The 23,851-nt window shown below is 42.8% G+C and overlaps 1 protein-coding gene across 1 annotated transcript in view; it reads right to left on the bottom strand.

The window, feature by feature from the left end:
- Positions 1 to 16: 16 nt before the first annotated feature.
- The window catches only part of ddb1 (damage-specific DNA binding protein 1), a 44,888-nt gene continuing 21,053 nt past the window's right edge, over positions 17 to 23,851 (bottom strand). Inside the window, exons 14-27 of the mRNA XM_076078587.1 lie at positions 21,484 to 21,647; positions 19,586 to 19,693; positions 17,407 to 17,614; positions 17,014 to 17,109; positions 16,536 to 16,647; positions 15,569 to 15,692; positions 13,679 to 13,843; positions 13,124 to 13,218; positions 10,455 to 10,625; positions 7,666 to 7,775; positions 6,790 to 6,959; positions 3,361 to 3,463; positions 2,818 to 2,941; positions 17 to 666 (exon numbers count right to left, since the gene is read on the bottom strand). Of these exons, the coding sequence (XP_075934702.1) occupies positions 583 to 666; positions 2,818 to 2,941; positions 3,361 to 3,463; positions 6,790 to 6,959; positions 7,666 to 7,775; positions 10,455 to 10,625; positions 13,124 to 13,218; positions 13,679 to 13,843; positions 15,569 to 15,692; positions 16,536 to 16,647; positions 17,014 to 17,109; positions 17,407 to 17,614; positions 19,586 to 19,693; positions 21,484 to 21,647 (1,834 nt within the window). The 3' untranslated portion in view covers positions 17 to 582. The remainder of the gene's footprint in view (positions 667 to 2,817; positions 2,942 to 3,360; positions 3,464 to 6,789; positions 6,960 to 7,665; positions 7,776 to 10,454; positions 10,626 to 13,123; positions 13,219 to 13,678; positions 13,844 to 15,568; positions 15,693 to 16,535; positions 16,648 to 17,013; positions 17,110 to 17,406; positions 17,615 to 19,585; positions 19,694 to 21,483; positions 21,648 to 23,851) is intronic.

Genomic DNA, 23,851 nt, shown 5'->3' with positions numbered 1-23,851 from the left:
CATGGACACAGAGGGGTTAACGGTACTAAAGCAAAGTTTATTAGAATAAACAAAGAAAACATCACAGAGACAAAATAGCTATAAATCTATCATTTTCCTCCTTTTGTTTTTCACACAGCGTGGTTACTCCAGACTTCAATAACAAACTTGAAAAGCGTGAGTCAGTCAGATTTGAACTGAAGGGTGAGGAGGATATTCTAACTGCTTCGACCCGCCCGGATCGCTCAGAGATGGGTTTTTGGTGAGGAAAATCTCTGGTTTGTTCCTATTTATAGTCACAGATTATTCCACACGGACGCAATCACACACGCAAACACACTCCGACCAAATGTCTTAACTTTGGTCTTTTTGTCGTCCAAACAGGCTGCACTTCGCCCCAGAGACTCTTTGTCTGAATGAAGCGGGCCACTCATCGGCTTCAGGGCCTCACCGGTCGACAAATCACTGAAGTCTGAAGGACGAACATGCACACGCCGTTTATTTATAATTATTTACAAATCTGTAAAACCCATACTGTTCTTCTCCTCGGGACCCTCTGCTCACTCGGGGGAGGGTGGGGGACCGGATGGCTAAGGTTCGGGGTTAGTGGATCCTCGTCAGCTCCTCCACGATCTTAATGACCTCGTCCACTGTGGCCTCACGCTTCATGCCGCTGCCGTCATCGATCTGCAATTGAACAACGACCACACGGTGAGCCTCTGCTGCCGGCGCCACTTTCGTCACCCAGCAGATGGGACAAATAAACGGGAACGTGTGGAGAGGAAGACCTTCTCCTCCTCAATGCTTTCAGACACTCTCCACCTTGTTGTTTTGCTTCAGTTGTTTGGAGGTGAAGATGAATTTAGAAGCTTGTATCTGTTATCTGTATGATTGACGGCTTCATTTTTTAAATCGTGCATTTTATCATCGTATTTGTGAATCACGTTTCTTCTGTGTCTCAACGTGATTTTACTGAACTCAGCTAAAAAAACCTGACCGTCATCTACGGTGGTTGTTTTAGTCTTTTTTCTGCTGTGCACCATCTTGTCCAGTAGGGCTTTATAAACAGGACACAGAACATGAATACAGCAGCAGACAGCTATTGTAACTCCCACCCTGCAGTGCCCCCTCAGGCTAACACTGTTAGCACTGTCAGCACTGTTACGTTGTTAGCGCTGTTAGCGCTGCTAGCCGCCAGCTCAACTGTCATCTTGTTGCGAGCCGTTCAGGGACGATAGAAGAGCTCCCGATCTCGTATTTAGCACTTTCAAAAGGTTTCAATTAAGACTTTTCAATAAAACTGCAAAAAGATTTTACAATTAATCAATTAGTTAACCTTTTGGATAATTAATTCATAGTTAATGCCACGTTTTAAAAAGAAATGTCAAACATTTAACAGTTCCAAGATGTGAGATTATGCTGCATTTCTTTGTCTTTAAGTAAAGTAAATTGAATATCTTCATTTGTTTTCGAGCCCCTACCTCCCCTACTACCTCCCCCCCTACTACCCCCACTACCACCTCCTCCACTACCTCCTCCTCCTCCCTCTCCTCCTCCTCCTCTACCTCCTCCCCCTCTACCTCCTCCTCCACTACCTCCCCCTCCACCTCCTCAACTACCTCCTCCTCCTCCACTACCTCCTCCTCCTCCTCCTCCACTACCTCCCTTCACTGTATGTCTTCACTTTGTTACAAAAAACAATAAATCTGATGGCATCAACTTCTTGGAAACTGTGATTGATTTGTTCAAAGCCGAACAATCAATCAAGCTAATAGTCAGATGATGATTTTGAGAATAATCCTACATTTCAGACATTAAGATTACAAGTACACAATAAATTATTATAAAGGTGCATATTTTCAGCTGCACAAGGATGGAAGTGAGGATGCAGCATATTTTATTTTTAAAGTAAATGTTGGAGCTCGGCTTGAGAAATCTTTATCAGCTGCTCCTGAGAGGCAAACAGGGATTAGTCTTTGTTTATGAGCTAAAAGTGTGATTTCCTTTTTTAATACCTAGAGAGTAAAGAGACACACAAAGCAGAATATGTCTGTATATTTATCTGCCAAGAGTGATGCCGCCACCTGTTATTTATTCCCAGTTCTCGCTCACGGAGCTAATAAAAGTGTCTGCAAGTTGAACAACGCTTCGAGCCAAATACACAAACGACTGCACGGTTCTAGTTTGAGCTCGTTGTTGTGCAGAGGACCAGGCTCTAATAACACGCTCATGTCTCAGGGTCTTTGACTCAACTTTCATATTTTGAGTCTGTTACAGGTCACCATAAGCTGCGCTAACATCCTGGCAATGACGGAGCGGTTGAGTAACATTAACTCTCGTGTCTCACTCGGGACTTTTGGGTTGATACATATATCATACGTTTTGTCCAGTGTGTACGTTTTCAACCTCAGCTCTTATAATAAGTCGAGAATAAAGTGTGTAGCCAAAACACTTCGACCCTTAATGGCGAAAATGTCCTCATTGAATCACATTAAAACCATTACAGTTCAAAATCTTGCATTCTACCATTTTCGGGCCTTCAATCTAAAGCCGTGGCTTCAGAAATTCTAGTTTAAAAAAAAAATCATTTTCTACCCGATTGAACCATTTTCTTATTCGTAGCGTATGTTGCAAACACATGAAACATCGCTGCTGTATGACGGAGCGCTGCCGTGTTTAATCCAATGCATCACAAATCAAAAGCGTTGCTAATCATTGACATATCCAGACAGTGAGAACAGAATATAGCGTACAGTTGAAGTAATATAGATTTCTTTTCGGTGGCTAAATCCTGGTTCCACAAGCTGTACGTGAGTTCGGATGAGCAGGAGCTCCTACCTGTAAAGTGCTGACGACCTCCTGCATCTTGGCTCGACCGAGGTCCAGGAAGCTCTCAATCAGATCCCCGTCGATGAATCCTGTGGCCTGCTCCGTCTTCCGCTCCGTGTGGAAGGACCTCCAGGTGCGCCGGAGTCAAGGAAAAGCACTACAGGTCGTACAGCAACAGGTACGAGACTGGACCGAACATACAGACACAATATCCCATATTTGACCTTTCTTCCGGGCAAAATCGACAGAACGAATGCAGGAAGACGTGTGGGAGGTCTAATAAAACCCAGCTCTGTTCTCTCAGTCCTGGTTCTGGCTCCTCACAGTAGCTTTAAACAATTCAACTCGTGCGATTAGATCTTCTGGCAGAGTGGCCACTACTACGACTACTATTAAATGCATGCGATGTCGATACCCAACACCTTCCCAAGCCAATTAAAGCATCTGCCACCACTTTGCCACTTCACGCTCCGGGTCCACCGCCTACCAACACGTCGCTCAGTGCCGCTCGTGACGGACGGCGAGCGTGAAGTGTAAATATAAGAAGGATATAAGCTGTGCTCGATCTTGCCCACGCTCTTGATGACTTTGTTGAGGCGGTTCTGCAGGTCCAGGAGGAGGCTGTACCAGCCCTCAGACAGGGACGTCACCAGACCTAACACACACACACACACACACACAGTACACACACACACACACACACACGTCAGTCGACAAGAACACGAAGGCGTTATATTCACAACAGATTAACGCCTCGCTGCCTCGCTGCATCAGATGATTTCTCCTCAGCGAGCTTCATAATAACTAAATTAGAATATCATTAGTGTGACTGCAGTTCCTCCCGATGCACGTTTCATGCCTGTATGCTGAGACCGCGTTGGGAGCAGAGTAGTGTGATATTAATAGTTCAAGACTATCCCAAAATGTTGTATTTCGAGAGAGACTCTCCTGAAAAGTCACCGATCTTTCGAGGAGTCGCGTGTTTTTCCTCTAAATGTTAAAGATCTGTGACAGCGGGTGCGTCGTTGAAATTGACAGCGTGCAAAAAGGCAAACGTGTGAACAAAGAAGGTTTGTAACACAGAGCTCGTTTCTCTGCATTGAACCCATGAACGTGTCGGGAACAGTTTGGCTGCAACTAATTCATATTTTCACTATTTATCTGTTGATCATTTTCTTGATTCATGGATTTGTTTCGTCTTCAAAATGTCAAAAATGAATGACAAAGCTGGATTGTTTATAAAACACCTGCATGTTTACATTTTGGTTTGTTTTCATTCAGGTGAACATCAGTGTTTTAATTTTTCATTTCATTGTGTATAATTATCATCATTATTTGCATTTGTACCCAAAGCTACAAAGTATTATTACAAGGTTATATTATTGTCACTAAGTGCGTTCCCATCCTCATATTTCTATTAATATGGACATTTCTAAATTTATGAAAAATATACTGGAGAGGCAAAATATAAAAATATATCTAATAAATCCATAATGTAGAATAAAACTATATCTCAGCTTGGCGGAGGTGGAAGAGTTTGAGGACGGATTAAATGAGTTAAGAGTGAAAACCTCTCATGACACTCATGGGTCCACTGAAGCGTCTGCTTCACTTAAAGAGACACTAAAACTAAAACTAAATATAAACATAGAGGCAAACACAAACATCTGTTGGAGAGGTGAGGAGACAGAAACCGTCCTCTAATCAACACTTCCATGTGTTAAATAACACTTTCATATAATAGTTTTAATATGTTACGTTCTAATCTAAAGAACATATAACTCTCAGGCCGGGTCGCACCAACAGGGATTCATTTATAAAACTCAATAAATCACGATTCAACCAAACTTTAAAAACAGCTTCAAATGAATACAAATTGAATTTAAAGCAGTTTTGACTATTTAATTACATTTTTTTGTACACAAACTTTAAACTTAAAATGTGATCGAGTCCAAACTCTTGTAATTGCAAAAATAATCAAGTACTTCAAATAAAGACAGAGCTGCTGAGCTCAGCATTTAAGGAGCTTTGAACTGAACAGATTAGTTTTTAAATTGTGCATCAGAGCTCCACTTATTTTAAATCTGGTTTCTCTCATTTGCTAAACTCTGATTAGAACTAATCTTGGATTAAGTGAATCATTTTGGTTCAGCCCAGTCTACGAACGTGCCAAAGTAACGAGTGAATGAATCGCCTGCATAAAGATGCAAACAATAGTTTCATCTGAACGTCTCCAGAACAACCTGCAGCAAAATGCTTTTATAAAGCTTTCAGTTTGGATAAAATGAGTTGACATTTTCTCACTCTCGCCTCCTTCACCGTTAATATCCATCACACAACGACAAAACAAGTTTATTAAAGCTTTCTCCACTTGTTGGTTGGGAGACTAAACGTGTGGCCTGCAGGCCACAGAAACATCGAATTTATCACACGCTCCATCTTGATGAGCGATAAGACGAGCGTGCGCTCGGGGGGGGCATTCTTCTTCATTAATCACTGAAGTCCATTTCGGTCTACCTCTGCAGAAAGTTTCTACAACAACGGTGGTTCTCATTTCCTGTTAAACTTTCCTGAAATAATGTGCTGTGCTGTTGGCGCTGCGAGACTGTAAATGCCTTTGTCCAGATGATGATGTGCACTCGCAATGTTTCATCTCCGCCGTCATTACAGCCGGCATGACAGAGACTAGTTTAAATCTGAGCAATGGGGTGCAGAACTACCAGTTCTTCTCTCAGCGCTGAATAAATGGTTCTGGCAAGCGTTTGTGTGTTCTCTAAGTGGTCTCTTAGGGACTGCAGTCAGCTGACTTTTGGGATCGCGATGCACAGATACGGACATCGATCCGACACCGACTCACAGCTGGATTGGTGAAAATGGGGCGAATGATTTGGATAAAAAACAATTCAGTACACTGATATTTATGTATCTCAACAGTTACGTAAGCAATGTTTAGGTCAAGCTCGGTGTTGCCTTCAACAGAACAATAATAATCTCAGTCATAGAGCTTATTAATGAGACACTATCGGACCAGTACTCGTACCGGCCCATAACCAAACACCAGGTGCTGCAATCGGGACTGAAAAACTCCCTATTTTTGGAAATGAGATGCAACAACAGCTGGCGAACTAGTAAACTAGTAAATCTCGTGCTGACTTTCCTGCATTTGCTGACTTGAAGCCAACTTTTTCCTCCACAGGATTTCATGACCAAATATATATTTATTAATATACGTTTGCTCAGTGGGTTTACTGCCGTCACTGTGAACTATTGTCCACCAAAAGAACGAGATGTTTGTGGATCACCCTGAGCAACAGGGACAGTGTTTTTCTAAACAACACCGGAGACGCTGTGAGCTCCACAAACTGTCATTGAATCAAAGAGAAAGAAGTCTCAGCTGCGTACGGCTGGATCGTCCTCGAGGTAAGTGGGGAAATGTGCTGTTCTTGAGTCAACTAACTTCAAGGGCAAAATAGGCTTATTACCTTATAACCACTGTCATTTCTCAGTTAGCGTAGCTTAGCATAAAGGCCGGACACAGCTATCCTGTTTCTGGGTTGTCGTAAGAATGATGATGAGTTATATCGGAGGGTTAAGTGCAGGAATATCTCTTGGCTCTAACCAGTTACCAGGGAAACAGTAGAGAACCCAGTAGATGATTGCTTCCAGCCAAGAAATAGTCCAAAATGCAACATTCACATAAAACCCAGAATTAAAAACAACATAAAAGATGTTAATTAGCGAGCTCTAAAGTGCTCGGAGGGAGATTTTGTTCCCTTTGGACAGAACCAGGCTAGCTGTTTCCCCCCGTTTCCAGTCTTAGTGCTAAGCTAAAGATTCATTTAAACAGTTTGGATCAAATGAAACCCTGTAAAAACTCAAACATAGAGCAGGGGATTTACCTGCAGCAATATTTGTGTGTGTGTGTGTGTGTGTGTGTGTGTGTACATGCTTCCGTGAGTGTGTAATTGTTCGTGCGCCTACCTATCATGCCGTTAACGGTGCCGAAGAGCACGGAGCCCTGGGTGGGCGTGGAGCTCTCGCCGAGGTTCTGCAGCACCAGCGAGCCGTGACAGAAGACGTTCACAAACTCCCCGAGGTGGAAGACCCCCACCTCCTGCAGGTGCTGCCGCTCCTCGTCCGTGGTGGCCGCACTGGTCACAGGAAGGATTGGGGGGGGGGGCACAAGAGGGGGGAGAGGGAGGGGTTAGAAACATTGAGGGAGGGAACATGTGGAAGGTAGCGGGGTCAAGACAGGAGCAAACAGAAAGAGTAAAAACAAAGAGAATACGGTATTTGGGGGGTGCAAGAGTGATAGTAATAGAGAAGTAATGGATAAAAGGGTGAGAAGTGGAGAGAGCAGCAGGAAGCGAGATTGTGGTACAAAAATAAAGGTCAAAAGCATTGAATGGTGCGACCTGATGCATCAGATGCATAATAAGTGGCGGCATGAATGTAACGCGCTCACTTTCAGACCACATCGTTCCTCTCCCATGAAATCAACACTCGTCTCATAGAAAATGACTAAAGTGGGAAATGAAGCAGAGCGGCTAAAAGCTCAGCGGCGAGACGACTCGGGATGATTTCCAAAACAAATGCAACGACAATGCTGCTGAAACACATCGATGATGTCGTCGCCCTAAAGAGCATCGCGGGACTCCGAGTAGAAAGAGCAGCCTCCTAATGACATAATGTTGACTGCGGTGGATAAACGTCGGCGGTGAATTAGACACTCTTTAGCTCGGCGGAGCAGCTCAGGGGACCAAAACGATTACCGGAAAGGTTGAAATTCACTCGCAGAAAAAAATCTCACTGCACTTCAGTTCATGTGTAGAGAATCAGACCTGATGTTCTCCTCACCTGTCCTTCTGGCAGACAAACAGGTTGAACGCGTTCTCCGCCCCCAGGAAGTTGTCGTCGTCCAGGATTTCCACCGCACTCATCCAGTTAGGATTGAAGTCACGAGCAATCTGACCAAAAACATAAATAAAAAGGACACACAAGCAAACACAAGATGTGTTGAATTACACAGGAGCTGTGGCCTGAAAGGTTGGAGGAGCGAAATTGTGACCGGCAGGATAAATCTGGGCGGGGAAAGTGAAAAGCGGCGCTTTACCACCACTGAGGTGCCCTTGAGCAAGGCCCTTAACCCCAGAGAGCATTGCTCCGAGTGAAACTCCGCTCTTAATAAATAAAAAACAACACGGAGGTGTCGGGCAAAAAACAATGTAGTTCTCGCCTCCAAGTAAATACATTATCTATGAGCAGAGAAATGCTGACTGCACACAAGAGCTGAAATGCAAACAGTATGTTTCGGTACAATAGACTTTTTAAAAAACCCTTAAAGACACTCTCATACCAAACTAGAATCACCTCGTGTTGCAGTTCACATGCATGTTTGCATCCATTTTATCCCGTTAGATATTTGTGGTAAATTGTTGTAATTAGGTTGTGATTTCTTGAGTTCAAACAGTTCATCCTTGAATGCAAGTTAAGTGGGTGTTTGTGCCAAATTTGAATAAAGTCCCCCCAAGGCGATCCTGAGATATCGCGTTGGCGAGAATGTGACGGACACGAGGTCACCAACGATCTTGACCTCCAGAATATGAACAGTTTATTCATGGGTCCGTGTGGCGGTTTGTGCCACAGCTGAAGGAATTCTGTCCAGCGTTGCTGAGTGGTCGCGTTCCCAGGAATGACAGGACGGACGGACGGACGGACGGACGGACGGACGGACGGACGGACGGACGGACGGACATCCCGATAACATCACGGCCTCCGGTCGTTGGCGCAGAGACTTAAAAAAAACAAACTTGATCCACACTTTATAATGGATTTCAGCCCTTGTGTGCTGTCAGCAAACAGTCAGTATGGTTGAGAACAAGTACAAGGGCGATAGATTCTTTATAAAATACCCTTGAAGACATTTTAAAAAGGGGAATAAAATCCCAAATAGCCCAAAACATCTGTTTTATCTGTTCAGGTAAGTATTCTGTGAGCATTGTGATCAGAGCCAAAGGAACAAAACCCTCTGAGGTGTTAGAATATTTGAAGTGCAGACCTTTAACGTTCTAGTGTAGCTTATTATGTCACATCACTGTACCCAGTGGGTGATGTATATGCCCGACAGTAATCAGAATCCGACAGTTAAAAGGAATTGTGTTACAGAGTTATACGAGGAGATTGAAACCGCTCAAACGAAAAGAAGCGGCTGGAGAGAGGAGAGGAAAGTTAACTGGCAAACTGATCCACAAACAGCGTTTTGGTCTGAAGGAAATCTCTGGCTCTTCAGCTGCTAAATGCTCCGCCATGTTCACCAGCTGGTTGCTAACTGACTCTGTCTCACAGCTTGTCTATAAGGAGAGGACGTGGTCACCGTGATTAGTTTGTGGACTGACGTTTTGAAGCCACGAGTTCGCAATTTTGACCGTCACCATCTTGGTTTTTTACAACCAGACGTGACACAAGAGGACGGAGTGAAGTACAACGTTGAAACATTAATAGGCCACCAACTTTCATGTATTAATATCACACTGTGAAAGTTGTAAGACGTAAACACGGAGAACTCCCAGACCGGACAATGCTGTGGTACTGACCTGTCAATCAAGGTAGCCCCGCCCTAAAGCATCCCCTGCTTTATGGTCTGTGTGACTCTAAATGGACCATAATGTACTAAATGCACATCATGCTGTATTGAAGAAGACTTGAAACTAGAGATTGAGACCATAAACTCATGTTTACAATGTTTACTGAGGTAATAAATCAAGAGAGAAGTAGAGTCATTTTCTCATAGACTTCTATACAACCAGAGGAGTCGCCCCCTGGTGGACATTAGAGAGAATGCAGCTTTAAGAAACTTCAGCATTGGCTTCACTTCACGACAAGAGGTCTTGAGAATGAGAGCCATAACTGGGCCGCCAAAACATTATGCAGTTTGCTGCAGCAGAATACGAGATTAGCCGTGGACAGACACCGAGGTGCACACTCACTCACTCACTCATTCACTCACTGACGGACGCATGCAAACACACGACCGGCTGCACGATGCTCCTGCTGCACAAAATTAAAAAAAATATATAGATTTTAGCTGCTTCAAGGAGAGAATGATTTAAAATGTATTTTCAACAGTTACAGATTCCTCTTTCCAATCTATCATTCTGAGTTATTTCATGTTTCAGAATAAATTCAAGTCTCTCACACTTATTACAGCGAGCACTGCACCACAGCATGCCATCACAAGAGCCTGCATGACTCGTCCTCAAATCTCTTCATCTCTCCACCACAAATCAATTTTGAACACGCTTATCAAAAGGCGAGGGGGGGGGGGTCAGCTACCATGATTCGTAGAGAGAGAGCGAGAGACGGAGAGAGACGGAGAGAGACAGAGAGAGAGGAAAAACATTCATACACCAGCGAGAAGCTAAAACATGCAAGTGTGGATAAACAGACACCAACCAAATGTTCGTTTGATGTGTGACAGCATCACTGTATAATATAAACCTACTACGTGTTTCCACAACCAGCAGCCTTCACCAGAGGGAGAAGAAACCTGATTTATGTCTCCACCGCCTCTTTTGATGGAGAGCACCGACATATAAGCCCTTTAACTTGTTCGCCCTTCGCAGCTCTCCTCACTAAGTCTTCCTCACCTCTTCAAAGTTGCCCTCCATGGGTTTGTACGCCAGCAGCAGGACGGACCTCATCAGGTCTCCCACCAGGATGAAGTCTCCTTTGGTCTTGAGGTAGAGCGCCATGATGTTGTTGTAGTGGTTACACTCGGTCCTCAGCTCCTTCTCGGCCGTCCACTCGTACAGACGGACCTGAAACAAAACAGATGAGTTATCGTTCGCTGGATCGGCAATTACAGCTCCAGGAGCGGTATTGATTAACGGGCTGACATTTTTAAGTCCCGCGTTGCTCTCAGCGAGCATTGATTAACAGTCTGAGTTATCAGCTGCCACATTACATGATGAGTTAACGGCTAATTACGTTAGCACGTTACACGCGAGCCGCGTAACGATTCTTTAAAAAAAAAAAAAAAAGGGATTTGAGGGATTCGATGAATCCGTGTCTCTGCATCTAATTGCTGTTCACTCGACGTTGGAGTGATGTCGAGAACACCTCAAAGACTGTTCATCAAAGAGTCGGATGATGCCAGATGTTCAGAGCTCAGCGATGTTCGAAAGGACAGCACGGCCATTAAAAGTAAAAAGCGCATCTTCCACTCGATCTCAGGAGAAGCTCAGTTTAAAGTGGTATTTTATTTAATGAAATGGAGCTTTCATACGTTAGTTTTTCTTCATGTGGCTTTCATTTTTCTGAAGTTCTTTCAATTCAACCCAGTGTTTTGTTTTTTGTTATACTTAATTGTTTCTCTTTTAACTTTTTGTGTCCACTTTGTTCTAATATTCTTTGTTTTCCTCGTCCTTCAATGTGAAGCATTTTTGCCAGAACAATGCTGCACAATATATATATATATTTTAATACTTTTAATGCTCCTCATATAAACTACCTCATCCAGTGATCGGTCCATTTGTTTATTACACTGTATTGTTACCCAGCAGCAAACCTTATCTCCATGACCTAAAAAGGAACAAACGGTTTGCTTATCGGTTTTCTTTTAGTCGTCAAAAATAATAAGTGTTTTTAAACGTATCAGCCAAGTTTATCAGAGTCAAACAGGCTTGTGGTGTCTCATGCAGCAGCAGTAACATTGCATCTGTGTCCATTTCTACCACAGCTGGGAAATCATTTCATCATATTGACATAAATATGAAGGTTTTGCAAGTGACAGTGATGAAGAGTTCACCATTTTCAGCCAAGAAAATGTCAGAGGAAGGAGAACGACGCTGATGAAATTGTTCGAAAAAAAGTAATTTAAGAAGACATTTCCCGAGCAGCTAATGTCAGATATTGTCACTGTGTTGTATTGTGTTGCACTGAGGCTGCCGCCAAAAAGGGAGAAATGATGGATTAGCCCTTAATGACTGAATTCAATGTGGTGTGTAATAGCGAGTTGAGAGGCAACCGTTGGCTCTCTGATTCAGAGAAGACGGAATAAAACAAATTCAAACGTCTTCTGTGATTAAGCTTTGATGCAGCTGCACCCAGAAAGGCACGGTTAAGTCATTTATAGACAATTTGAAATATTGCTCATGTAATTTAGAGTGAAACGGCTTCTTTAAAGTCCAATTTACTGAAGATAATGTTGAACAGAGGAAGCGGCAGGATCCCATCACTATTTGATTCTCGATATCTTGAGACAAAGCCTCCCTTTCAAGCGTTTAATCCTTTAAATCTATCTATAGCTCGGTGTGGATGAGCGTGGTATTACATCACAGCAGGGGGGAAGCTGTTTCTTTCACACTGTATGTCAACTGATTTCACAGAGCAAATCCATAAGAGACGCTTCCATTTAGATATTGCACTTTGAAATAACTGAGGAGGCACTTTTCTTGCTGAACAGATCACATGCTTCTTAAAGAAATCAAAGAGAAACACACACGAGTCATCCAGAGGAATAGAGTGATAAGTCTCCCAATACTGAAAAACTGGGCTTTAAAAATTGTCGAGTATGTCCAGTTATTTGCATCGACCTCCAGTGAAAACGCAGTCATATGACAACGGACATCCGGGAAGAAAACAGAAGCACAATTGACCCTTTGCTAAGCCCCGCCCCCCCGCTGCTACCCGGTCAAGCTGTCGGCGCTACGTTACCACGGAGCCCACACTGTCACTAACTGCACGTCCTGACAAATAACACGGCATGACTTCAGCAGCTAGCGTAGCACAGATGTGCTAAGGATAGTTAACGATGTGCTAACGTACTCCGCTAATGTTAGCTCCACAGGTTTTTAGGTAGAAACGTAACGTTTCAGAAACGTATATATCTCCTTTCAACCTCTCCGGTTAACGGGTATCACTATTACAAATCGTTTCAGTCCACGACGAGCTCCAAATCCTTAAAAACCAGCCTGAAAAAGAAGAAAATCTGAAAAGATTGGATGAGCAATGGAGCAGAGCCGGATAGTTGGCCGATGCTTCGCTATGATTGGCCGGTCTAAGTGGCCAAGGACTCAGCAAAGGGTTATTTTAGACATGCTGGTTTAAAATCCCTGTCATTTTAAGACTGTCTTTCTTTAATTTTAGTATCATCTGAGGTTCATGTATTTCAAAGTCTACCTTGAAGCAAATCGAGCGGTTCAAACTACATTTTTTCTTCAAGTTTCCACATGAACTGAAGTGCAATTCAGACAGAAAATGCCAAGTGCTCTGTGTGTCTCGCTGAAAAGGTCCAGCAGCATCAAGCACCACTTACTGTGCTATTGATGCTGGCCAGCAGTTTGCCATTGAATTCCACCATAGAATAGACGGCTCCTTTCACCTCCTTCTCAGCCACCGTCTGCAGCTTACCTGCAGGAGAGAGCACAATGGGAGAAGTTAACTCTGCGCTGCGCTCTCAATGTCAACCGTAACCACGAGATCTTAGTTAAGCAGAGGAAATATAACTGTGACAGAGAGGAGAAGGTGGAAAGGAGTGGGTTAAAACTCCACGATGGGTGGATTGGAAAGTTAAAAAGGAGGATAAATGAAAGGCAGTGCACCTTGAGAGGGACAGAGTACGAAAGGAAATGAGGGGGAATCAGTAGCAGCGAGAAGATAAGAAGTGATAAGAACATGATTAAGTGAGGAGGGGAAACAAGAGCACGGTAGGACAAAGTGTCCGTGAGGGAAGGAACAGGACAGAGGGCGGGGAGGAGAAAAGAGCAAAATGAGCCGGGGCGAGAAGACAAACGGGATACGGTCGGCAAACAGGACAAGAGAGTGGGTGTGTGTTTGTGTTTACTGGAGAGACACAGAGGTAGCTACTGACCGTCGGTGTAGTGGAAGACGATGATGCGTCCCTGCTTGGGCTCGGCCTCCTCCGGGTACACCATGGCGGTGCCGACGATAAAGTACACCGACGGGTCTTTTCCCAGACGACATGACACCATGCTGAGGGCGTACTCGCTGGGGAGGAACTGATGGGCGTGGAGGACTGATGGAGATACAAAAAAAAAAAAAAACACAAAATACTTTAGGGAACACAGTGTGAGAGCAGCTCAATACATCTCTCTGCTGATAAGGGTTTTACATTCACAGACATGCGAACATGAAACAAGAGGTTTTACAGAAAACAGATGATCTAAACCAGTGGTTCCCAAATGACCCATTCTCTATCATTGAGTAACATATCTTATTGTTGTTTATTTGCATATATATATATATATATATATATATATATATATATATATATATATATATATATATATATATATATATATATATATATATATATATATATATATATATATATATATATATATATATATATATATATATATATATATATATATATATATATATATATATATATATATATATATATATATATATATATATATATATATATATATATATATATATATATATATATATATATATACACACACACAAATAAACAACAATTATTTTTTTATATAAAAAAAAATAAAAGTTTGTAACTTTTACTGCACCTGTCAGGGAAGATCACCTTTCATTCTCATCACTGGGTTTTGTTTTTATCCCAAATACAGTGAATAAAACAAAGTGGCACCTGGGGAACGGTGCCGCAATGGTTCGCACGTTCCGTGACATCCAGACATGCAGATAATTACGCGGCCATTAAACAAATTTGACACCGTCGATGTTGATTATACAGCAGCTAAAGAAATCAAGGCCCGCACGCTCATTATGGACGAATTATATTAAGAAATAACTGCATATTTCAGTGGAGTAGCGGTAGCTCGATAAATGATTGCCTGTGTACATGAACCCCACAAATAACAGAGTGCCAGAGCGGTTCAATGTCCCATCAATGAACTCAACGTGCATCTGTAAGTACCAGACCCTTCACCGCTGCACTAGAACGTCTCCACATCCGCCAGATGAAATCCCCCCCCCCTGTTAAGAAAGCGCTTATCCGATCACATATTGATGAATTGAAGTCAGCTGTGGACACAATGCTGCTGAACCAGGCCCGTATTTACATACCATTAACATATAACCTACACTAATGTATGCTGGTGTAATAGCTCTTTTACAAGGGACGGCTTGCTGCAGCGAAATCTGCATTGCAAAACAGAATGGAGCCAAAAACCGGCCACATTCAGTGGGCTTCGACATGGAAAAAGGTCTGCATGAAGCCCAACGTGTTCAATCAATAAGTTATACCAGGAAAGGCCTGTTTGTGTGCGTTGGCTATTGAGTAATAATAACAAAAACGAAGTGTTGCCCCCTCTTCTTTTGCCTTTTTTCATGCTGAATGACTTATTTCAAAGAAATTCATGTGCATATCTCTGCTAAACATAATATTTAAAGTGATTCTTTGACTGAATGAACTAATCAATTCTTCAACAAAATTTCAATTTCTTAGGTCGACGACAGCCCTCACAAAATTAAATATCAATCATTTCTTGGAGAACTCTACATACAAAGTACAGATGAATAACTAATAACAGAAAATGAAGGACGATGAGGTTGAAACAGATAAATACAAGCTTGATTGTAAATAAGTGAGAACACATTTTAAAATCAGATTTGAGCTTTTAAAAGCTTGACGGATGGATTTTGGGAACCAGTTTTCTGCACTGACCTGGTTACTCTCCAGGCTGAGCACAATGTTTTACCGTATGAGAAGCGGCTTCGTGAGATCAAATGGAAAACGTGCACTCTGCCGTCTCACCTTCAAAGGTGTGCTGGTCCACGACGAGCAGACTGTGAACCTCCACCTCTTCGCCAAAGGAGGTCTCGTGGGGAGAAGTGCTGCTGGGGAAGAGCTTGCTGGAGCTCACGCTGCTGGAGAGAGCCTGGAAGGAAGTGGAGTTATGAGACAGGACAGGAGGAGAGGTAGTCGCAGGAGAAACCTAATAAAAGGTTATAAAGCAATTCAAATCTTCTATTTCTCAACGGCACAGACGGCACCATCTGTTGCAGCAGATGTGCGGCATTTCAAAATCAGGTAAACATCTTTCTGGTCATCACGCGTTAAGAGGCTTTGTTTCCACAGAACACAAATAAAAGTGCACACCCGTCCCCTTTGGGAACGCTAAAGAGCCAAGCCGAATAGACACCACACAGGCTGCCGCTGTGAATCTGGCTGAGAGGACTCTTTGATGAGCTCTCCAGGTAGAAATCTCTTTTAATTGTTGGTCCTGTTGTTCCGTCCTGCCAGCTGAAACATCGTCAGTACTCCTCGACAACAAATTCAACAAAAGATGATTATGTTTAATGTCATTTGAACTTGGCTTGAACTCGTGCAATAGCTAAATTTAGAGTACACTTCATTCCTACTTCAACGACCACTGCTGTACTGTTTGATTTAATGAATACAACCCACAATTGGCTATATAGTGGGGTTGAATATCAAGTGAAAAAAAGAAGGAAAACCGGCTTAAATAACAATTTCTACACTAAAAAAGTAAATGATCCGTCAAAACACAACAGCATTAACATTTAAATCCTGGTTTAGAAACTCTAGCTCCAGCAGACCTGCTAAGTGACTAACAGGACAAGACATTTGTTTGTCCTGACAAGCTCCCAGTCTCACGCTTTAAATAATGTTCTTAGTCAGCATGCCTGGTTGGATAAGAGTGCAAAACAAACAAGCCCTCGGGTGTTTATTAGCCGAACATAACATAGAGCTACAGCACCTGAGTGCTCGCGCTGGGGCGCACGGCAGATGTGGTGCCGCTCACATCCTGGATCTCCACCCTGCTGGATAGAACCCCGAAACATTGGGAAACCTCCTGGTAACAGATCCGCCTGGTGGGGGGTGAACAGAGGGAGAGAGACGAGGCAAAGGGAAGACGCTGGTAAACATGAAAAGAGCAAACAAGGGAAAGCTGAACAAAAGAAGGTGGCCGGGGAGGCTGGATAGCACAACGGTGAACCTCTTCATAAATTATTGAACAACCTTGAGTCGTGGTTGTCACTTAAACGTGTGAGCACAAAAACAAGGAACAAAAAATTGAATTCTGTGGATGTGCAACAGCACCGACAGGAGCACGAAGCTCGAGTCAGAGCAAACACGAAGAACACACGGCGTGTTTGTAAAGATGATGGGTCTGAAACGTGCATTTCAGGTTAAATTCTGAGCTTCTAAACCCAATATTTGAGGATGGGACTGACCTGGGAGACTCGTAGAGAGGAACGGTGCGAATGTGGAGTTTCTGAATCTCGTCGATGGTACCGATGGTCAGCGTGCTGTTGTTGGCCAAAGCCAGACTGTAATAAAAAATAAAATAAAGCAAGATGCAGCATTAGCACAGGGGCAACACGAAGAAAATACACTCACTTCCTGCAAGTCAAAACAAAGTTAGACTGTTTGCATTTCTGTAGCCAAAAGAGAACACACGTCTGCGCCAACGGCATCTGCTCGAGGATCAAAACTAAAGAAAGTGGAGCTGACGTGTGTTTATGAATATGAACTCCTCGAAGCACCGGGGGAGAAAACATTAAAACAACAGTTTCCAAAGCCGAGTGGCAAAAAACACACGAGCGGCAAAGCGTCCTGCGGCCGACCTGTCGGGGTAGCCCTCGGAGTTGAGCGGGCACATGTAGTTGACCTCCTTGAGGTTGACGTTGGAGAAGACCAGCTTGTGGTTGGAGGAGTAGATGACGGTGGGTCGGTCAGAGCAGGCGAAGACGTTGGAGGTGGACAGGGATCTGAAGGTCCTCAGCACGGTGGGCTGGGTGCCGAGGGTGACCTTCTTACGCTCGCTCAGGGCGCCTGGGGGGGATGGAAACACTACTTTTTCACCAAAAATACATTTTACAAGATTACATTTGAACACATCATGATATGTTACTATTTAACTTTGTCCAATACTATTTTCTTACTGAACAGAACCTGAACGCATCACAATGTGACTGAATGGAGCCTCCGTACGCCGGCGTTACTAACTTTCACCTCGTCTATTTAAACACAATGTAGCATTATCAGGAACCCTCGGTTACAAAGGGTTAATGCCGATGTCCTGGTCGCACATATGTAATTAATCCGCGGTTCAGCGCGCATGTGAACAGCGGATTAATTAAATATATGCGAGGGGGGGGGGGGGGGGGGGGGGATCAGTGGTCCGTAACACCACTAGTGCACGTTATGACTATGAGCTGATCTAAGAAAAATGTATATTTATACAAACGTTCAATATCTTATTAAATTCAGAACAAGATGGAAGAAGGAACATAGAATAACCGGATTAAATTCATATCCCTGTGTGCATGATAATAACGTCCAGGTTTCTCATCACCGCTTGTGTCGTTTTTTTTTTTTTTTTTTTACTGCCTGGACGCTAGAGCTGAAACGATTATTCCGTCAACATAACATCATAACAGGTTGAATAAAGCATCCGGGCTTCTATGTAAAGATCAAGAGAGAAACCCTACAGTCAGCTTTAGTTAGGCGGACGGACAGCTATTCCATAGTGCAGCAATTAAAAGGCTCTTCAGGGGAGAACTACACCGCTTGTAAAAACAGTTGTATATTGTTTTCTGTCGGCCTTAATTTACTTTTTTTATTACATCACTTGGGTGTCTTGACCAGGTGGTGTCATTTCAGTTACATCACCCGGTCTTGGAGACTTAAGATATTTAACAGACCTCATCACGAACTGGAATTGAGGAGCTTGAAGGCATTAAGCAGGAAGGAAGCTTCTAACAGAAGAGACTATGGAGCTATAAAAGCAGGCAAAAGCTTGACCCGTACTTAGGACGTAAAGTCAGGACGTATCGGCCTCTGCTGCTTCCATTTTGAACAGCAATACAGAGCAGAAAGAGAGCGAACACTGGTTTTACGTTCGCCAGATGGCTACAAACACGACTCCAAATGACGACAATAATCCTCCTCGACAGTTAGATGTAAATAAGAAATTGTTTACCAAGAGGTTTGCTACAGGCTGCAACGTTTCTCCACCATTACACCCAAATATAGAGACAGAGCTCCATGAGTCATTCCCTGAAAACCACGCCCAACACTCGCCGCCACAATAGGCAACGAAAGCAGTGAAACGCTAATGAAATGCCTGTAACTAGCTAAAAACATTAGATTTAAGCATGTCGAAGGATTATTTTAGCACCCTGGGTCTACCAGGGGTGCAGTTGGACGACTAAAATGATGAGGTGGAACAACTTAGCAAGCTAATGTTAGCAACTTACTGTCGGTAGCTAAGGCGCTCGCAAACATAATACTGGATAGCTTTCTGATTAATCCACACTTCACTATAGCACAAGTCAAAATGCATTAGCTTAACTTACAGAAATATATTTAAAATATATAAAACCGTCATTTGGACAAAATGCTTGCTGCAGACGTAACATTAGACATACTGAGTGTCAGGAGTCCACCTTTTTAACAATCTTCCTGCTGACGACTCACGTCTTATTGCCTGCATCCTGTTTGGCAGCTTATAAAAGCTTAGTTCTGGGTTCTTTATTCTGTTAGCAGTTTCATCCCACCACACAGCAGCTTTAAGACATTTTTCCATTTTGTTTTTCTGTGGCATTGACAAGAAGGCACCTTTACACAATTCAAAGCTTTGCAAAGGGTCACCTGCTCTCTGTCTCAATAGTGCTGGGCAGTTACGCAAGTCTCCGTGAAATAATATTCTAAAAATATTTTCAGACAGCTGCCCGGAGGCCTGGAGAAGTTTGAGAAAGCTCTCATCGAGCAGTTCCAGTGACGGTGGTGTGAAAGACCTACCGGTCTGCAGGTCCAGACCGAAATAGAAGAGCGCTCCGTCTCCCAGCGCACACAGCAGGTAGTAGCTGCCTTCAAAGGTGGTCATTAGGATGGAGCGAGGGATGATCTCTGAGGGGACACACACACACACACACACACACACACACACACACACACACACACACACACACACACACACACACACACACACACACACACACACACACACACACACACACACACACACACACACACACACACACACACACACACACACACACACACACGTTATTTTTCTTGTACTCTGGAGAAACCAAAGTGATGAATGTCTGCAAAAATGTTGCTGTCAAAAAAATCAATAAATGTTGTCGGCCAGATAACTTTTTTTGGGGAAAAAACAACATTTGAATGCTGCAGGGTAAATATGAAGTCTTCCGTCTTTCCGTTTACCAGACATGAGTTTCTGTGGCTGCAGGCCAATTACATCTCAACAGCATCGGCTGTGATTAAATGCTTGTTGGCCGACTCTCCACAAAGCAGCAACGGTAAAAATAAAAATCTGCAAATTCTTTACCGCGGTAGCGTTGATCCACTATAGGGCATTCAAAACTCATGTTTTAACTAACGTTGCAGTGTAAAAATAATCGGCAGCTAAAAATATCGACAATTAAAACGGCACATTAGCTTTAAATTTGATGGTTTCCTCTTTTAAACCTATTAAAAAAAACGTAACTCCGCAGTCAGACAGTCCTCATTAGGGGAGCCAGCGAGACAGCAGTTTGTAGAGTTTGCGCATTGAGCAGCTGTCAATCAAACGCACTTGGAAAATAAAGTGTGGAAATGTATTATTCGTGGGTGAAGCACTCTAATTGGAAAGTAAGTAAGAGTCCTGCCTGTGCCGCTGCAACGCGTTATGAAACTGCGTCTCCAGAGACCAGTGACTTTTTGATAAGTTTAACCCAAAAAAAAGGTCCTCTCTTGCATATTTAAACATTCTAAGTTTTAAATAATTTTCAAGCGTCTAAATGCTGCACTAAAAGCATTTTGGGTGGGCAGCAAAGTTAATGTTCAAGCACAAACTAAATAATGAAGCACTCGATGGGAGATGCTATTCAACGTTGAACAGAAATGGAGATACAATTCATTTGAGCTACTTTAGACTCATCCTCGGACTTATTTATTGGACTTATTAAAGGAATAGTTCCACATTCTGTCCACTCCAAAGGAAAGAAAATCTGCTCATCAATCAACGTGTTGCAACTTGTTTTAAGTCGCATAAAAAAAAAAAAAACTAAAATAGTTTCTAACCTGGAATTTGTTTTAGTCCTGATTTTCACACATTGTAAACCGGTAACTCATTGGAATTTACTATAAAAGTAAAGAATAAAAGAAATGAATGGAAGTGATACTAATAGCCACATTTATATAGAACAACAAACACGGTAAATTGGTTTTGGCCTTTTCTACTGTTGGGTTATTTTACCTCTGCTATTACCAAATAGACAACTGTTGTCTGAGATGAAAATGATTCACACAGAGCTGTGACACTTGCTGTGTGCTTTCAAACAAAGTACAGTTTGTCAAGGTTGAGAGAGTTTAAACTGTCGATAAATTACAAAATAATAAGCCTCTCCTGGTCTGCATTCAGGCCGTCTCTTGTTAAGAGAAAACAGGCGGTGAATGACGAAAACATTTCGCCCTTCTACTCGATATTTTTCCCCTTTATATGTGACAATGATTGAGCTTTCTTGCTTTCTGAGAGAGCCTGGTTTAGATTAGGAATCAGTGCTTTTGTGTAATCTGTGAAGGCCATTGAGACATTGTACGCGCTACAGAAGAAGAAACTCATGACGTGACATTATATGCGTCTACCAATCTCTCTCCACGAGTCAGTAACGGCTTCCCTTTCTTCCTCTCACCTCCTCCCAGCATTTCCTTGTGCAGGGCTGTGAAGCAGGGCAGTTTGAGCACACGGGCAGAGATGTCGGTCCAGAGTCCCACAGCGCAGAGGGGTGACTCGCCGCCACCCTCCCCCAGAGGCGTGATGTCCAGGCAGGCCACCTCGTGCTCCATCTCCATGGTGCTAAAAGAAGGCGTAGAGAACGGGAGGACATTTATTTGAAACACGGTGGAACAAAATGGTCATAAATGTGTTCGTGATATAATGCAATAATGTGGTTTTTTTTTTTCCTCGCATGAGATTTGAGAAATGCTGCAGTCGTCCACAGCTGGACTCTTTGGTCTTTAAAACATTTACAGACACGTTGTTGCTCTTCCTTGTGTGAGCTCTGTTGTGTGCAGGGAAATTAAGTTCTTGGGAAGAAATGGTCGCATCCACCAACAGGTGAGAGCAATCACATCTTTAACAGACTTTGAATCGGTTTTAAATCGTCAAAATGATGAAGTGACATGAAAACAAATCTGCAAAAAGTCACATTTTGAAGAATTTGACACTGACACAACTCCAATGCCTTGACATTTAATAGTTAGTTTGTGAGTGCATATGTTTGATAGCGACAGGCCGATATAAATTATGTTTTCCAATATCAATAAGGACACTGATTAATTTGAATGCTAAATGTCCGATTACCACTCACTATACAGTACTTTAGAGTTTGGTAACATGACGATACGTACGGTGAGATTAGCAGGCGCTCCGATCGGGATTTTTTGGGGTCGTTCACGGCCGTTCACGAGGTCTATTTCTCTGTGATTCTTAGTATGTGTGCATCACAAACTGTATATAACAAGTGGACGTAGTCGTCTTGACGTCACGCATAGTTTTTTGTGGACTGCTGATTTGGAGCCTCGAGTTTGGCATTTTGACCGTCGCCGTCTTGGTTTTTGCAACCAGTGAGTCGTGACATAGAGAAGACGTATACGTCTCTAGTAGTGGCAGCGACCTGTCAATCACTGTGTAGCCCCGCCCTAAAGCATCCCTTGCTTTATGGTCTGTGTGACTCTAAATGGACCATAATGTACTAAATGAACATCACGCTGTATTGAAGAAGACTTGAAACTAGAGATTGAGACCATAAACTCATGTTTACAATGTTTACTGAGGTAATAAATCAAGAGAGAAGTAGAGTCATTTTCTCTTAGACTTCTATACAATATTCTTTTTTCAACCAGAGGACTGCTGGCTGTATAGTTCAGAGAATATTTTAGATCCAAGAGAAAAAAGTATCTATCTGCTATTTAAGCACCACGGACAGCGCCATGGATTCATCAACACACAGCACAGTTAGGCTGCTGATATTTCAGAGCCGTGGTCGGGGCCACAGAGTCTAACTGTCACCAACTTCAGATAAAAGATCAATGAGTGAGGCAGACCAGACGAACATTCTGCTCCCGCTCTCTCTACTGGGGGATGGAGGCGGCTGGATAACAAGGGGGAAGGCATGTTGGTCAATTTGCTAACGAGAGAGAAAACATCCACCCTCATCTCTGCTACTGCTCATACAGCCAACCAATAATATTGTGGGCAATGCTGCACATCATGGCATCATTGGATTTGAAATGTGTTTTTACATCCATGTTATGTAAAAATCTTGATTTATCAGGCATTTCACTCATTGGATTTGACAAAAACAGACATTTCTGTTCGGCTATTTTATCCACAAACAGGTTCTGAATTGAATTTTCATACAATATAACAATCAATATCTTAAATATGATGAAAAGAGGTCAAGCTGTGATGAAAATGAGCATGAATTACATTTTAAAAAAAGGCCCTGAACCCCTGTGTTGTAATGGAACCAGGCTAATAATCAATAATGCAAATATAATGTGCAGTGTGTGGAGTACGTACACTACTACTAAGAGCATTTCAGTCACAAACACCTTTAATCCAGCTGGAAATATCTCGTATTTACAGATTTTTGTTGCGACTCACAGCAAACCAGCAGCGTATTGACGTCGGCCAAACAATATTTCACAAGTCTGGTGAGACTTTTCACTGTGTTCATTGTTTTTCGTCAGTTACGAACACTCTCAAGGCTGCAAACAAACACTTTGTGCTTCATGCGAGCCTGGTGGCCATTTTTACAAGCTGTGTGTACTGCTACTCTCTCTCTCTCTCTTTTATTTTTTAAGCTACTGAAACAAATAGTGTCCCAGAGCAGTTTTATTGTAATGGTGGCACAAAGGCAGCCACGAGGGTAAACCATCGCAGCAACGTGAAAGAAATACAATAGAATATACGGCTCAACTGCACCATTCCCCTAAAAAATAGGATGCAAATCGCTCACCTCAAACTTCTCCACAGATCAGGAGAGAAGAAATATA

The sequence above is a fragment of the Anarhichas minor genome, unplaced genomic scaffold (assembly GCF_050575085.1).
Source record: "Anarhichas minor isolate MPS153535 unplaced genomic scaffold, ASM5057508v1 ptg000067l, whole genome shotgun sequence".
Classification (NCBI taxonomy): Eukaryota; Metazoa; Chordata; class Actinopteri; order Perciformes; family Anarhichadidae; genus Anarhichas; species Anarhichas minor.
This window is presented reverse-complemented; position numbering and strand designations above follow the sequence as displayed.